Genomic DNA, 14,810 nt, shown 5'->3' on the forward strand with positions numbered 1-14,810 from the left:
TGATAAAATGAATTCTACATGCAAGTATCCAAGCCTGACAAAGACGCCAAAGCATCGAATGCATCCTGCTGAGAACAGTCAGATTTGTTAATGACCATTGACAGCCAGATCTCGCTCACGTCTTCCTGGAAGGTCAGCGGGTCTGCTGGCACCTTGCAGGGGAGCAGCTCCAGCTGAACGAGGAGAGCACAGCATCGCGTGCCGAGCCTCCAGCACCATTTCCCGCAGCATCCAGGTGTTCCACAAAAGTCTTGCATCTAAGTTTTCTTATCCATCCTTCCCTCTTATCTCTGAAGAGTTGTCTGGATCCCAGCCTAAGGACAGACAGATTCCTTCCCTCTGAACATCTGTAACTCACACACGCGTGCAAACATGGAAATGGAAGCCTGATTCTGAGAAATGAAAAAGAAACTAAAATGGGACCATGACTGCTCTGTGAGCTTTAAACAACGTGGTAAACTTAGCTGTGCTGAAGAAGGGGGATATATAATGGTGGGGAAGGTCTTCCCTTTTCCAGAGAAGAAAGCAGCTTGGTGAGAGGCATTATTGCGGAATCCATCTCCCTTGTGCCATACCAGCCAGCTACTCCGCCGCATTTAATACATTTACAGCTCCTCAAAGAGGCCTTGCTCAGAGCAGACGCCTGCACTTGGCAGCTGCTTAAAGCAGTCCAGATGGGATCCTTTTAAAAATTACAAACTGGTGTATCTCACTTTGGGACAGGATCCAACAACAACAAGCCTTCCCTTCTTCTCCATGCATTTTCCATTTGTATCCCAACATGTTTACTTTGCTGCCCTTTACTCTAACTTTTTTTCACTGCAACTTTCCAAAGAATTAGCGCAGACCTTTCATCTCCCCCTTGAGCAGCTGAGGCATCAGGAAGTCCTGGAGGAGCTCAGTCCCACAGTCCTAGAGCTGATCCAGGCTACAGGATTTTCTCAGAAGACAAAGGAAAAGGTGGGAATTAGACTCAAGGGGACACAAAGCCACAACTCAGCTTTGGGGAGAAAGTCTGTGAGTCATGATGTTCTTCAAGGGTCCCCAGAATTATGAGCTTTCTTTGAGTTCATCACGCTCGCTTCAGCTCCCAAATGGCAAGGTGTTCGCATTCCGTTTGGGAAGAAGCAATTGGTGCCAAGACTTCTGCATAGTAACACATATACTAGGATTTTTTTTTTTTCTTAAGACTTGAGAAATGGTGGCTTTGTTTCCCTTCTAGCCTACATTCCATTGATAGTGGCTAGAAAGCAAACCAGTTGCCAGGTATTTTACTGCTGACTTCAACCAGCAAGTTCAGTAGCTCTGTAAACTGTTGGCAGAGCCTGTTAGACATTACTTTCTTTTCTCTCTACTCTGACACCCAAATTTCTCCATCCATATTACTCAGTACTATATTCTCAAGCCATCCTGGCACAGTTTCTCCCTATATATTTCTTCTACCATGATACAGCCCCAAAACCCCAGACTGGAGTTCCCCACCCAGCACACGATCTCCTAAGGACAGTATAACCATGACCTGTGAGTATATATGAAATCCTGGCAGCATTCATCCAACACGTCGCGGCAACAGAGAAGGAAGAGGCCACTGTCATCAAGTATATAATGGAGAGAGATGCACTGAGCACTTTCCTACCTGTTGAGGTTAACTGCAAGAGGTTTTGTAAAATCTTGAGCCTCATTCTACCAAGCTGTAAATGTCAGTACTGGTGCTCAGCCTGAGAGAAGTCAGTGTGGGTCAGCATGTCTCTCTCAGCAGTGACACAGCCCTGATTCCAAGATGTGATCCAGTTCCTACAGAAAAGAAGCTGTTTGCTCCACTATCTGAGTTTTTTCACTGAGGGTTATTCACTGCTCCAGGTGGGTCATTACCAAGCATCCCATACAAGCAAAGCACCCCAAATGCCTTCTCCCAGAGGCAAGATCACTGAGAAATTGCCCAAGCACCTTTACTATAGGCAGCTGCAACTCAAACAGAAGATGAGAGTAGCCCAGAGAGAAAGTCAAAGACAGTCGTAAATACACCAGAAAGGGCTGATTTAACCACTGAGAATTGCAGAAGTCTGTGGAAAATGGCTCTGCACAGCTACGGAGATTTGGATGTTCAAGGCTCTAGGAGCACCCCAAACACTCCAAACACAGCAGCTGCAGTGTGCCAGAACCCGCCCAAGACCTCCTCTCTCCAGTAGCTGCAGCGTCAAAGGAGCTCTGAGATGTGTTCATTCTAAGGAGCCAGAGTGCCAGAGACTCAGGGATATGAAGTAGCCAAAACCCGGAGGATCTGGAATGTGGCCATTTTCTATGGGGAGCAAAGAAACAGCCGTCCCTGAGCTAGACTCCAGAGAAAATGGGACGTCATGACCCCGAGTGACTTACACAACAGAATTTTAAAAAGATAGTGTCTGTGTTAAGTCTTGAGGATCCCTTTGGGTATTTTGGAGAGACCTCAGTTATAAATAATCCAGATGATGGTATCTACCAACCAAACCATGAGCTCTGAGCTCTTGCTGCGGAGCATCCCATCAACGAGTGGAGCTGCGCATGCAGCCAGTGTGTAAGGGGCTGACCCTCTCACCTCATCAGTTGTGAGACAAGCCCACAATGGTGGCACACAACCAGGGAGCCCATCCAGACCACCCTTGTTCCCATGACAGCCCAGGCAATGCTCAATGAGGGTGGGGAAATGCTTGATTAAAGCGCTTGGTTTAGCTGTCAGCAATAAAATTCAGAGACAGAGAACTATTTCCCATATTGTCATAATTACATGCTTCTTGCTTAGTTTTAGGAATTGAAAATAACCCTTTGCACCTGGTTCCTTAGGGAAGATGGTTAGACCAGGCAGAAACAACCACTAAAGACACCAGGAAAGCTGTGTGAAGAGTCAGTGTACTCCAGGTTGTGAAACGAAACCAAAAAAAAATGTTTAGACTTAAATTCAACAGAGGCTTTGACTTAAGGAGCCGGTGATATGGGAGCACTGGATTGGGTCTGTAGAAAAGCATCTGCCGTATAACCTGCTGTCTATATTAATACTAGTATTTTTATTCACAGGGAGAGCAAGGCGATGACGGGAAGGTAGAAGGCCCACAGGGACCACCTGGAGACAGAGTAAGATGTTAAATCCCTTCTCTAATCAATCCTGACTTGATTTTTGCAGGTGAATTAGTTGGGTTGTTTCCCTACTTGTAGAATATGTACAAGCCATTGAGAATTGTGCATGGCAGATTGTTTACATCCACCTTAAGTCTTTGTTGTGTTGTTGTAGGGCCCTGTGGGTGACAGAGGTGATCGAGGGGAGCCTGGAGACCCTGGTTATCCTGTGAGTGTTATTCCAAATGCATGATTCAGAAATGTTTGTCTTGGGGAAGTGCTTCCAATCTGCATCAGCCCACAGAAGGTCTACCCTTTGCCCAGTAGTCACGATTCATAACCCACTGCTGTCCCTTGTCAGCCGCTGTACGTGGATGTTTCAAACAAGGAGTGATTCAGATATCTTTTCCCCAAAGTGGTAAAAATTTTGCTGGAGGCAAATGTAGGTGCTGCAGGTCAGCATCTCGCAGTGCCCTGCACCTGCCTGAGCACACTAGACTGAGAGAATGAGCAGAACCATCTCATCAGAGGTATTTGTGATTATCAAGGAAATACCCTGGGGAAGATATGTACAAGAGAGATCCTGACAATGCTGCAGAAAATTCAAGGCTGATGTGCCCATGGTTGTAGACTCTTTCATGGGAATATCTCTGTTAACTTGGAGGTTTGGAAGCTTCCAAAATCTTACCACGATTTCTTGCAAAAGCAAAACCAGGGTTATGAATTCTTCCCCTGTACTCCTGACACCCTCTTTGCAGGATACCTCCAGCTGACTGGTGTTGCTCTACAAAGGCTCTGTGAACTAAATCTTACCTCCATCCAAAAGCAGCTGGTCAGAGTGACCCATTCCAGTAACGTACAACAGAGTTTAAATTCACCATGGTAGCAGTGCTGCTGCCTTACTGTATAGCACAGCAGTGAAGAACAGTCTCCAACTGTTCACTTACGTTAGTGCTGCGTGTATTTAGGGATGCATCAGAAAGCTTTCTTCAATGGTTAGATGGTGATTAGCAATTCCTCTTGGCTATTTCTTTCCAGTGCAGATCCATGGGAGCATGTACGCTACCCACAAGCTTCAACATTTCTGTGTTAGCAGAATGCAGATATGTGTGTCTTCTCCTTCCCCATACAGCGTGTTACATCCATTTTTGTTTCCCATTGCCACAGAAGTACCCAAGAACAAACACCCGTTCCCTCTCTGTTTTCTATTTAAGGGTCAAGAAGGTCTTGATGGAGAAAGAGGAAAACCTGGACAGCAAGGCTTACCTGTAAGAGATGCTGCTTTATTGTAAGCTACCCAATGTCACGTGCATGTGAAAAACAGATGCAAAAAGGAAGGAAGGTGGGAGGGGCTGCAGCAAGGGGTGTGTGGTGAGCTGTGAAACGCGACGTGTGCGTTTCCATAAGTCAGGCCTGTAGAATGGGCATTCTGAGTCACATGTTGAGACTAATAAATGGGTGACAAAACAGGGGGCATTCCCAGAAGCCTGTCTCCAAAACTGTCTCTTCAGAACAATCCAAGAGGGACTAGAAATCTTAGGAGAATGGGCAGTGGGAGACAACAATGACAGTGGAAAGGTCTGCTTGGAAATGATGCGTTTGGTCCCATGTGAGGCAAGACCATATTATTCTGCCTGCATGGTGTTTCCTCTCAAACCAGTGCATTTATGAGACTAAATTAAATCCAAATTTAAGGGAAGGACTTTTTATTCCCTTGCTATATACGGCAGCATCTAATTTGTATATGTGACTATTGCAACTGTGAGCGCAGCACCACATTAAATGTAGTTTGTATTGGAAAATCAAGTTGAATCAATTTTCATTCTTTGTAAAACTGCTGGGAAGAACAACAGATTCTATTTTGGGGTAAAATCGTAGTGCTCTGTCATATGGCCTAGAAACGGGTAGAGCTGCCACATTCCCCAGTGGATGTAGCTTATTGTGAGGAGTGGAAGGCCCTCAGATGTCAGTGTTTCAGATGGAAGCAGGAGCTTTGGATTGTCTTTAGTAAAGAACCGTTAGAAACATGTGGCTCAGAAACAAGATGAAGGAGGAGAGCTCTGCAGGTATGTCCTTACTTACCATTTCTTTGATATTAGTCCAGAAATTGCCCCTGACACAAATACACACCAAAAAAAAACCCCTGGATGGTCAGAAGACGGAGACATGTGTGATGGGGAAGAGCCCAGTAAGAGAGTAGTGAAGTATCCTTTCTGCTTTACTCCTCCATAGGTAACTCTCTAATATCTGCCATCCAGGCAAAACCAAGGAAAGGGCTGCAACATGCAAAAGGGAGGTAGTACCAACACTAAAGATGTAGTCGCTGTATAAACTACTCGTTCTGCACGTAGCTCCTGCAGTACCTTTCTCAAAACAGGCTCCTTCCTGCCCACTTCTCAGCACTGTTTTCCAGGCGCCATCTGGAATTTAGTGAATGATTTCCGTGAATACAAACACCACCCAAGTGAGGGGGTAGCATTGCTTCTTCTCCAATTGACACCCTGTTAAATGCTCTCTGGAGACAGTTCCTTGCTCCTTTTTCCCCAGGAGGCCTGTCTGAGCACAGACTGTTCCCCTGAATTGTTTCCATACGGTCTGTGTTGTTAGGGCACAAAAACTGCTGTTCTTTGTACTTCATGCAACACACTGCCAGAAGAGAATTTCAAGCAGATTTTTCTTGCTTATGTTTTGTAGGGGGATCCTGGACCACCAGGCCAGCCAGGAGCAAAGGGATCCAAAGGTGATGTGGTAGGTTTCAGCAGGGTGGATTTATAGTGTCCCAAGTTTAAAGAAAATGTCTAATTAAGAGGACTCTCATGTTTTTCCCCAGCATGTGTGATCTGGCCTATGGTCTATGCCTTGAAAGACTCTGGAGAACCTAGTGGGAGGGCTGTAAACATGTATTTAAGTGTCTAAGCCCAACAGTTCATTGGCTTTGTGAAGCTGGAGAAGATCAAGACAATTACAGCTCCAGCATGATGGGTGAATCTTGGGCAGGTCTTTAGTCATTGCCATGTCTCTTTCCCATAACCCCATTTGTGGTGCCTCCAGCCACAGCTGGCTTGTCTGTCCCTAAGGAGGTTTGAGCCAGGCAAGTGTCTCTCTCTTTCACTTGAACTGTAAATTTTTCTGGCTTGAAACCTTCCAGATTTGGAGTCCATTTATCCATGCAGTTCTTATGTTTCTTGGAAGAGTCCCTCTAACTTCTTGCCCTTATTGAGCAAGAAAACACAGCACACATGGGTCCTTCAAGGTTCATTAGGATACCTCATACCTACTCCTACCTCTACATCTGGCTATAATGACAGCTTGCTAATTATTCTCACAGATCAGGGACTTTATTTGCTAAAACATAAGTATGTGACCTCAATACTCAGCAAATTCCTGCTCCCTTTTGGCAGATGTCAGGATTTTTAATCTGACCCTGCTGGGGTAATGCCAGAAGATAGTTTAACCTACAGTAGGTGTTCTTGGCAAAAAGCGTACTGGGCGATAAGATAAATAAACTCTACCCATCGATGGACAATCTGCAACTGCCTTTGGGTCTAATGAATAGCAGAGAAAGCACCCCCAGGAGTATTTCTTTCATGTAGCTGGCCTGCCTGGTCCTCTGCAGATGGAGAAACAATGCACAGAAAATGGAGTGCTTCAATTTAACAGTGCTTTAGTACATGACCTCACTAAGTGAGCCCTAGTGAAGGTGATGAGGCTGAGTTTTCCATTCATTCTGCAGAAATTAATCCTTTTTACAGCTAATAAACCTCAGGAGTATTTCTTTTACATCTTTGTTCACAAAGAAACATTGCAAATTTTAGACACAAGATACGCTTTTCGTTTACATTAACTTTCCAAAATAGAAGGAGCTACCTTGCAGAGAAAAGCTTTTACTGAACGCCCTGCACAAGACTTGCTGGGCCCTTGATTCAGCACTGTGCTGTCAATGAACTGACAGAGGACGCAGGTTTTAAGCATCTTGTTCTAATGTTTGCCAGTGCACTCAGTCCTCCCTCGAGTTCATCCTGCTTTATTTGTCCTCATCTGCTCTGTATTAGGAAAAATGTAGGTCCTTGCCTTCTAGCTATTCATTCCTGCCCTAGAACTCTCAAGACGTACGAAGAATCACTTGTAATAAAACCAAATAGCAGTTCATTCCCCAGTGTTGGAGCAACTGACTTTATAAATCTCCTTTTTATAAAACTCTTTCCAACCATTATCCAAAAGCACACCCTGAAGTCAGGCTGCGAAGCGGAGTTGTGCTAGAGCTGCTGCAATTTTAGATGTCTTTCTTGTTTTGCTTGCAGGGTCAAAAAGGAAAACAAGGAGCACGAGGCAATTCAGGGAGCAGAGGCTCACCGGTAGGTAAAAATCCAGTTTTCTGCCCCAGCAAATGCTGTCCAGGAACTCCATCGCTGACACCTCTTTGATTTTAGGGCATCCTTGGGCTACCAGGTCCTCGAGGAGTGGTGGGAAGGCAGGGTCAAGAGGGTGCCCCTGGAGTGGACGGAGTGCCTGGGAAGGATGGCGTGCCTGGGGTGCTGGTGAGTTTGCAATTGTAACTTTAGAGCGTTAATAGCAAATGCAACTTAGGAGCTGCAAAACTAAAAGGCAGCACAAGAGAAATGGATGTAGTCCAGCTATAGATACTCCAGTGTACCTGTACCCAGAGTGGATCGTGTGCTCCTCATCGTATCTCACATGCACATAGAGGCAGCAGCTGCCTTTGCATGTCCAACTCTGTAAATAAACCAGTGTTTCCAGCCTGGTAGATACTTGCATGCACAAACTTCTATATACGCCTCTGCAAACCCACCCATGCCCAGAGCATGGTGCTTGCTGAGGGCAGAATCACACCACTCCCCCGTCCCCCCAGAAGCTGTGGAGTGGTGGAAAGAGTATCTTGTTTCATAACCTCTTCTGGGTTTCTTTTCTAGGGAGAGCAGGGTGATGATGGGGAAGAAGGTGTGACAGGCATGTCAGGCAAGAGAGGGAACCCTGGCATACCAGGACTCCCCGGGGCACAGGGACCACCAGGATTCAAGGTGAGTTTCTGAATCCCTAAGATACTGCTGTGAGCAATCCAGTCTGTGAGCCTGTCTCTAGAAATTGGATTCTCCAAGGTCTAATAAGGTCCTAACTCCTGCTGCCATCTTCCACTTAGCTAGAGGCTCAGTAGATCTTTCTCCTCATCCATCCATCCATCCATCCATCCATCCATCCATCCATCCATCCATTTTCATGACGTTCACAGCAGCTGAATGTCCCAGAGACCTTTCCTCCTTCATCAAAGTTCAGGAGCCTACAGATACACATACCCACACCACGAACACTTTATCTTTCTTTCATTAGAAACCTGGCAAAAAAAACATGGCCTTGGAGAAGTTGCAAAGGAACTGCTACAGCCTGCATGTAGGATGTCCAGGATAAATGACTCCATGGGAAATTCGGGTGTCCTCTAGCTGCTGCCCTGCGAGGCCTGAACTACTGAAGGGAAATTTGTGCTGCTTGTTTTTTAGCATATATTTACTGGATTGGAACAGCTGGAACCAGTATCAGCTTGGACATTGCTCTGGGTGGAAGCAGGGACAAGCTGCTTGAGTGACCTTGGGGTTTCTTCCTGGTCCTTGCTGTGGTCCAGGCTGGCCACAGGATCTTAACTGGACCAACAGCAGTTCTGTAAGACTCTGTAAATAGGAAGACTCCAACTGGGTTTGGAGCAGCTATCAGTTCTGATTTAAATTATGCCTCCCATAACACATCACTCTTAAACTGTCACTTGCTGCCCTCCAGCTGCCTTGGGTAGAATAACAGGCTGTTACAAGAAATGACTGAAAGACCCTTGTGTCATCATGACAGACTCATACCCTGGCTCCAGGGAAATTTGTTGCCCCTTTTCCAGCTGCTCAACCGCCCTAGGCTCTCGCCACCTTTGCTCCTCTCTCCCAGTCTGCCCCAGATTGAGTAGCTGGGGCTTGTGCTGCTCCTGGCACTTGGCAAGGGGAAGAGGTGGGGAGCAAAGTGTTGTGCTGGGTCTCAGAATCCCCTCTCTTGTCCTTAAGTTGTGTAGTTCGTGCTGGGGAAAAGTTGGTGGTGCTGGAGTTGGTGATGCTGGAGTTGGTGATGGCTTTTCAGCCTCTGGATTGAAGTCTCCAGCTGAAGTCTTGCCACATCGTCAACATTTTAGATGGATTAATCATCAGTTGCTAGCCTGCTGGGGGGAAGAGATTATGAGAAACCGCAGGGCAGCACAGACCACGTATGGAAGTGCAAACAGAAGATGTTTCACCCCCTTGCTGTCCTTAGCCCCCGTGCAGGCAGTAGAGCTCTGCTGAAGCTCCTGCTCTGCGTGAAGCTCAGGAGGGGACGCAGCCATGCCCATCGTTGGTCTCACACACATCCAAGCCGCCTTAGCAGACCTGAGGCATCTCCCCATGAAACCACATTCCTTATCCCAATGAGCCACTTTTCCAGCTTTCCATCTATGGCTATTTCGACTGAGGGTTGTTATATTTAGCTCCTGTCCTTTGGAATTATTTGAATTCTGTTATTTTTAGGGTGAAAGAGGATTGCCTGGACAGACTGGCCAAACAGGGAAGCGAGGATCATCAGGAGGAACGGGCCTTCCAGGGAGCCCCGGCGATCCAGGACCCAAAGGACAGCCGGTTAGTGATGAAGGGAGCTGGTCAGACCTGACTCCAAGCCATCTCCTGCAGAAGAGGGTGCAGATCCGCAGGCTGGGATAGCAGGGTGAACCCTGGAGTTGTACAGGGAAACCCATAACCAGCTTGTGCATGAGTGCAGGAGCATCGGCACAGATCTCCAATGCGCACACTTCCCCACTCTTCACTGCTCACTCGTGCACCGAGACATCGAATCCACGCCCGTGTTCCCCAGGGCAGCGTGACCGTTCACGACATCCTCGTGCCTGTGGTTACAAGGCCGTGGTGTGTGCTGGCAGCCAGGCTGCAGAGCCATCTCACACACCCCTCAGCAGTGTCCTCGATGAGAGTGTTGTGAGAGTGCTACATGGAGTGTTCGGAGGGGAACTGTGCACCCCAAGCCATCCAAAAGGTGCAAAGAAGGGTCTGTAGCTCTGCTGGGATGTGCAGGAGGTGCAGGAGCCGGCATCATCAGTGCAGTTTGGAGAGTGGTGGAGCTGCGAGTTCAGAGCACGCTGTGGGAGAAACACCAAGAGCCTTGGTCAAAGCAGCAGTTAAATTCCCACACCTGTCTCCAAGGCAGGCTCCTAATCCTTACTGATTTTATTTATTGTGCTTGTGGGATTGCCCAGTTTAGCACTGATGTGTCACGCTTTATCAGGCTATATTGAGAATACTTAAGCTATTTAGATTAGGACCACCATCAGAGGGGTCTAGTTAGGCCACAGATGTAAAGGTGAAGAAAAGAGAGATTAGGACTAATACAAAGCAAGGGACAAGATGAACCCCAACTACCTCAGTTAGAATATACTTGTTTGATATTTTTATAAAACCCTGTGATGGCAGTATTCAAGCTGAAAGGTGGCAGCCAACAACATAATAACAATATCATTTTTCCTCTTGTGTCCACAAGTGGCAGGTTCATTTGCCCAGCATTGCCATTGCCTACCTTGCTGCAGAGCTAGTGGTCAGGTCCCCTTAGCTGAGATGACTCCACAGCATTTAAACCCTTCTGACTACCCATTTACTTTTGCCCGAAATTCCTCGAGAAGGAGGGTTTGGTTGGTTCTCCTAATGCAGGAAAGACCTTAGTCCTCCGTTAGTAGCAGTTTTCCTTTCCAGGATCCATAAATGGGCAGTTAAATCAATTTGTATCCTTGGAAAGTTTCTTACACTCCACCGAGTCCAACCAAGCCCTTTCTTGCCAAGCAGTTTCTCACTGTTGTGGCAGGAAAAACTTCCTAACAGTGAGGTCTCTAGACTGACTCTGGAATAGCCTTGTAATAGAGATGGTGGAAACCCCATCACTTGAGTCATTTACAACTGGGCTGAACAAGACATTGTAAAACATCCCATAAAGTACAATCCAGCATGGGTCACATCGTCCTGCCGAGAGTCCAAACAAGCCTTTTCCATCTCTAATATTCCTAAGACTGTAGATGAATCATCTGGTGTATGTTTCTGACCCATTTTTTTTAACGTTGAATCATTTTGCATTTTGACATCTGAGAAGTCCCGAAATATCAAAGGACATACATCTCAAACGTGGTGAAATGAGGGTGTTTATATAAGGACATGCTACCCAGTGTGGTTTTTTTTATTCTCAGAGAGCATGCTATGTGCTAATCCAATCCTGATGACCTTCCAAATATTTTATTATTATTTTTCTTAAGAAATTGAGCAAAAATCCCTACAGGGTTGAATAGGAAAAGAATTAGGGGATATGCATGGTTTTCCCAGGTTTGAGTAGGAGGTTATGTTGTAGGACCATGCACTTTTTTGAAAGCTTGAATGAGCATAGTTTGAAATTATCTTTTAGTAGGTCAGTCCAGCTGGATTTAGAAATAAAAGAAGAGCTTGTTTTTAAAAGCTTTGAGACTGTTTTTTTCATCATGATCTTCCAAGATCAATCTCAGAGTAGATGCTCTGCATCCTGCTTCTGCTGACTGTGGTCCAAGCTAGACAAGCATCTGCTAAAAATAGTGTAGGTACGCCTCTCAGTCTGGGGGCAACAAGGCTTAGTCTATGAGATCTAAGTCATCTACAAGTCTAAGAGATCTTCTGGAGTTGCTTCTAGCCTGATGTTTGTGTAATTCCTCCTTCAGATTTCTTTCATACTTCTTTCTCATCAGTCCCACTTAGACTGAAGAATACTAATGGATTTCTCTTTCTCTGAAGCTGCTGAACTCTTGGCGCATCTTCGAGTGACCAGCCGTTCAATATGAACTTACTGTTGCTCTTTATTCTTGTATTTGTCTTGGCTGTTATTTGCAGGGAGACTTTGGCGAGGCAGGATTTCCAGGGATTGCGGGCATGTTTGGGCCAAAGGTAAGAGGCTGTCTTGTGACCAGTTGGCTTTCTACTCTCTCTTTGCTGGGGACAGACAATGCAATACTTGTTGCAAAGACTTTGTTGGCAGCGCTGCAGAAACTTTTGAAATTGAATCATGATTTCAACTTTCTTTAGTTTATGTACCCTCATTTGTTAAACTAGTGTGTGTTTACGTATGCTTTGTTGGAGCATATTCCTGTTAAGATGGGTAGACTGTAACGGGAAAGGGGCTGTCCTATAGACCCCAGAGCTGTTTTCCCCACCTGAATGTCTTTCAGACACTCGTATTTCCAGCATCAGTCATCATTCTGTACCCGAGATATCGATATGCATTCCTAATGATGACAGCTTGATTTGAAATGTAGGCTCATTGTATCAGCATATCATTTTCCTGGTGAAGGGGCACCGGTATATTTTCTGTAGAAAGTAAAGGGCTTGCAAAACAGGAGTGGGAAAAGAACTGTTAAAAAAATTGGACCTTCCCATTCCCATATCCAAGAGGCAGCAGCTCTGTCCTTGCAGCAGAGCTGTAAGCAAGGGCATAAAGATGGGCTGTGTCTATTAAGGGGACCTGGCATCTCATTTTTGCTTGCAGGGCCCCCCAGGAGACCTTGGTTTCAAAGGCATTCAGGGACCACGTGGGCCGCCTGGTCTCATGGTGAGTGGTTTTTCAGTTTGTTTGGTTTGGGAGGATTGTCTTCCTTCCTCCACCCTCTATTTCTGTGAGGATGCTATAAGGAGCACAGTGCCCTGTTCACCATGTGCCTGGCAAACAAGCCATGGTCATGGTACCACCTCTGAGCCGCCAGAACACATCTGTAGGTAACCACAAGTGCACAGGTCTCTTCTGCCTTGGAGACGGTCATGCTGCTATGACCACTGCACAGATCACTCCAGCTACACTGAAGTCTTTCTATTTCTGGGATTTCTGAGGTTTTACATGGGTTGTGATAACTGTACTGTGAGGGCTTGTGTCTTTGGATGTGCATTTTGAAATAGTTTTATTTCAGCTACAGCGAATACCACGATCATGTCGCTGAAAAGCAGCAAAGAGATTCAGTGTCTTTACTGAGCCTGCCATGGTAAAAGCGACTGTCAGTTCCCACATGGTGGTTCACGCATATCTTTTCTTTTCTAGGGAAAAGAAGGAATTATTGGTCCACTTGGCATTCAAGGTCCCACAGGAAGCCCAGTAAGTAGCTGCGATTTTTCTGTCTGTATTTCATAGAAGAGCATAATGTTTGAGATCCGAGATGCTTGAGGCCAGCATAAGTAAATCCCAAGTCCTGCTGTAATGAGGGAAACAAAATCTTTAAGATTAGCAGCTTGAGAGAAGTGCAGGTTTAGGCTCTAGATGCATACATAGTTGCAGGGAGATTATTAGCTTAAAAGTGAGGAGCAATTTACCTAACTACAAATTTTTCGATAGATTGGCTTGGACTAGAAGAATGTTATTGCCGTTATTCAAAAGCAAGCTGCCAGATATTCCAAAGAACTTGGCCTGAGGGGGCAAGAAAACACACACACACAAAAATTATAAATATATTAAACTGGGAACAGCTTGATTCTGGAAAGTGTTGAAAATCCCTGCCTGCCCCAAAATGCTAAAGGCACTGAACACAGACTAAAGTTCAGGTCAGTGCTTCATAAAAACATGAGCATGAAGCTATGCAGAGTTCAGTACAGAGGCTGCTACTGGCAGAGATGAAAACCAGTAAAGATGAACTCAGGTGTTGCCAAAACATCCAGTAATGGCTATGTTTTGCCTTGGGATGGGTGGGCCAATATGGCAACTTGAGCTGATTTGTTTAGAGATGCACTGGGGTCCTTGCAAGGAGCTTCTGGGTGGCAGCACAGCCTGTCAGTGCAGCTTGCTAACGGTCACTGACAGCCGCCTCGTGTGCTTTCACAGGGGCCCAAGGGAGACAAAGGCAGCCGCGGAGAAATGGTAAGTGCTGGTCCGCACCCCTGGGTGCATCCTGGCATTAAGAGATCCCTCCTCTGAGCAACTGGGTGCCACTCTGGGCCCCGCTGCACCTGCTTGGCACTGGCTCAGTGTGGTGGCATCAGGCTCCCACGAGGGCAAGACGTGCCCATCTATACATGTGTCACACACGTGCGTGCACACACGTCCACAGGCACATGTACGCCCGCTCTGCTGTTAAAATTGCCGTTTACTTAACCCGGTTACACAGCAAAAGCTAACACTTCACCTGTTAGCTATGACCGTGGCATCTCCAGGAACAAATCGCAGTGAATGGCAGCTCAAAAAGCCACAGGCTGCCCCGGCCAGGGGCACGGGACCTGTCTGAGCAGCAGCGTGTCCCGGGTGCAGCCCCCACAGCTGGGGGAGCAGTGCCAGGACACATTCTCACCTTCTGCTCTTCCTCCTGTCCCCTTCCTGCGGGTGCTCTGATGGACTTTTACACCTTCTCGCAGCTCTGTGGTGTTCTCCCCATACAGGGGATGTGTGGGGCACACTGGATACGTGTTATTCATCTTCCTTGTTACTCATAACACGGGCCCCCCCCCGCGCTCTGGGTTGCTTCCTTTAGCTTCCTTGTTGTTCCTGCACACAAGGGCTTGGTCCAGGCGTCGGAGCCCAGCAAACACAGCTGTGTGGCTAGTGCAAAAAAGGCTGTTTCATGCCTTCTTCAAACAAGACCTCTAATAAGCAAACACCCACAAATACCAAAAACCCCAGTGCACATTTCTAACAAGCCAGGGTGCTGC

The 14,810-nt window shown here is 46.5% G+C and overlaps 1 protein-coding gene across 1 annotated transcript in view; it reads left to right on the forward strand.

Moving 5' to 3' along the window:
* Positions 1–14,810, forward strand: part of COL27A1 (collagen type XXVII alpha 1 chain) — a 152,445-nt gene that overhangs the window by 132,057 nt on the left and 5,578 nt on the right. The window contains exons 43-54 of the mRNA XM_074846242.1: positions 3,052–3,108; positions 3,266–3,319; positions 4,305–4,358; positions 5,785–5,838; positions 7,392–7,445; positions 7,521–7,628; positions 8,022–8,129; positions 9,642–9,749; positions 12,021–12,074; positions 12,673–12,735; positions 13,216–13,269; positions 13,990–14,025. Coding sequence (XP_074702343.1) covers positions 3,052–3,108; positions 3,266–3,319; positions 4,305–4,358; positions 5,785–5,838; positions 7,392–7,445; positions 7,521–7,628; positions 8,022–8,129; positions 9,642–9,749; positions 12,021–12,074; positions 12,673–12,735; positions 13,216–13,269; positions 13,990–14,025 — 804 coding nt within the window. The remainder of the gene's footprint in view (positions 1–3,051; positions 3,109–3,265; positions 3,320–4,304; positions 4,359–5,784; positions 5,839–7,391; positions 7,446–7,520; positions 7,629–8,021; positions 8,130–9,641; positions 9,750–12,020; positions 12,075–12,672; positions 12,736–13,215; positions 13,270–13,989; positions 14,026–14,810) is intronic.

The sequence above is a fragment of the Strix aluco genome, chromosome 20 (assembly GCF_031877795.1).
Source record: "Strix aluco isolate bStrAlu1 chromosome 20, bStrAlu1.hap1, whole genome shotgun sequence".
NCBI lineage: Eukaryota > Metazoa > Chordata > Aves > Strigiformes > Strigidae > Strix > Strix aluco.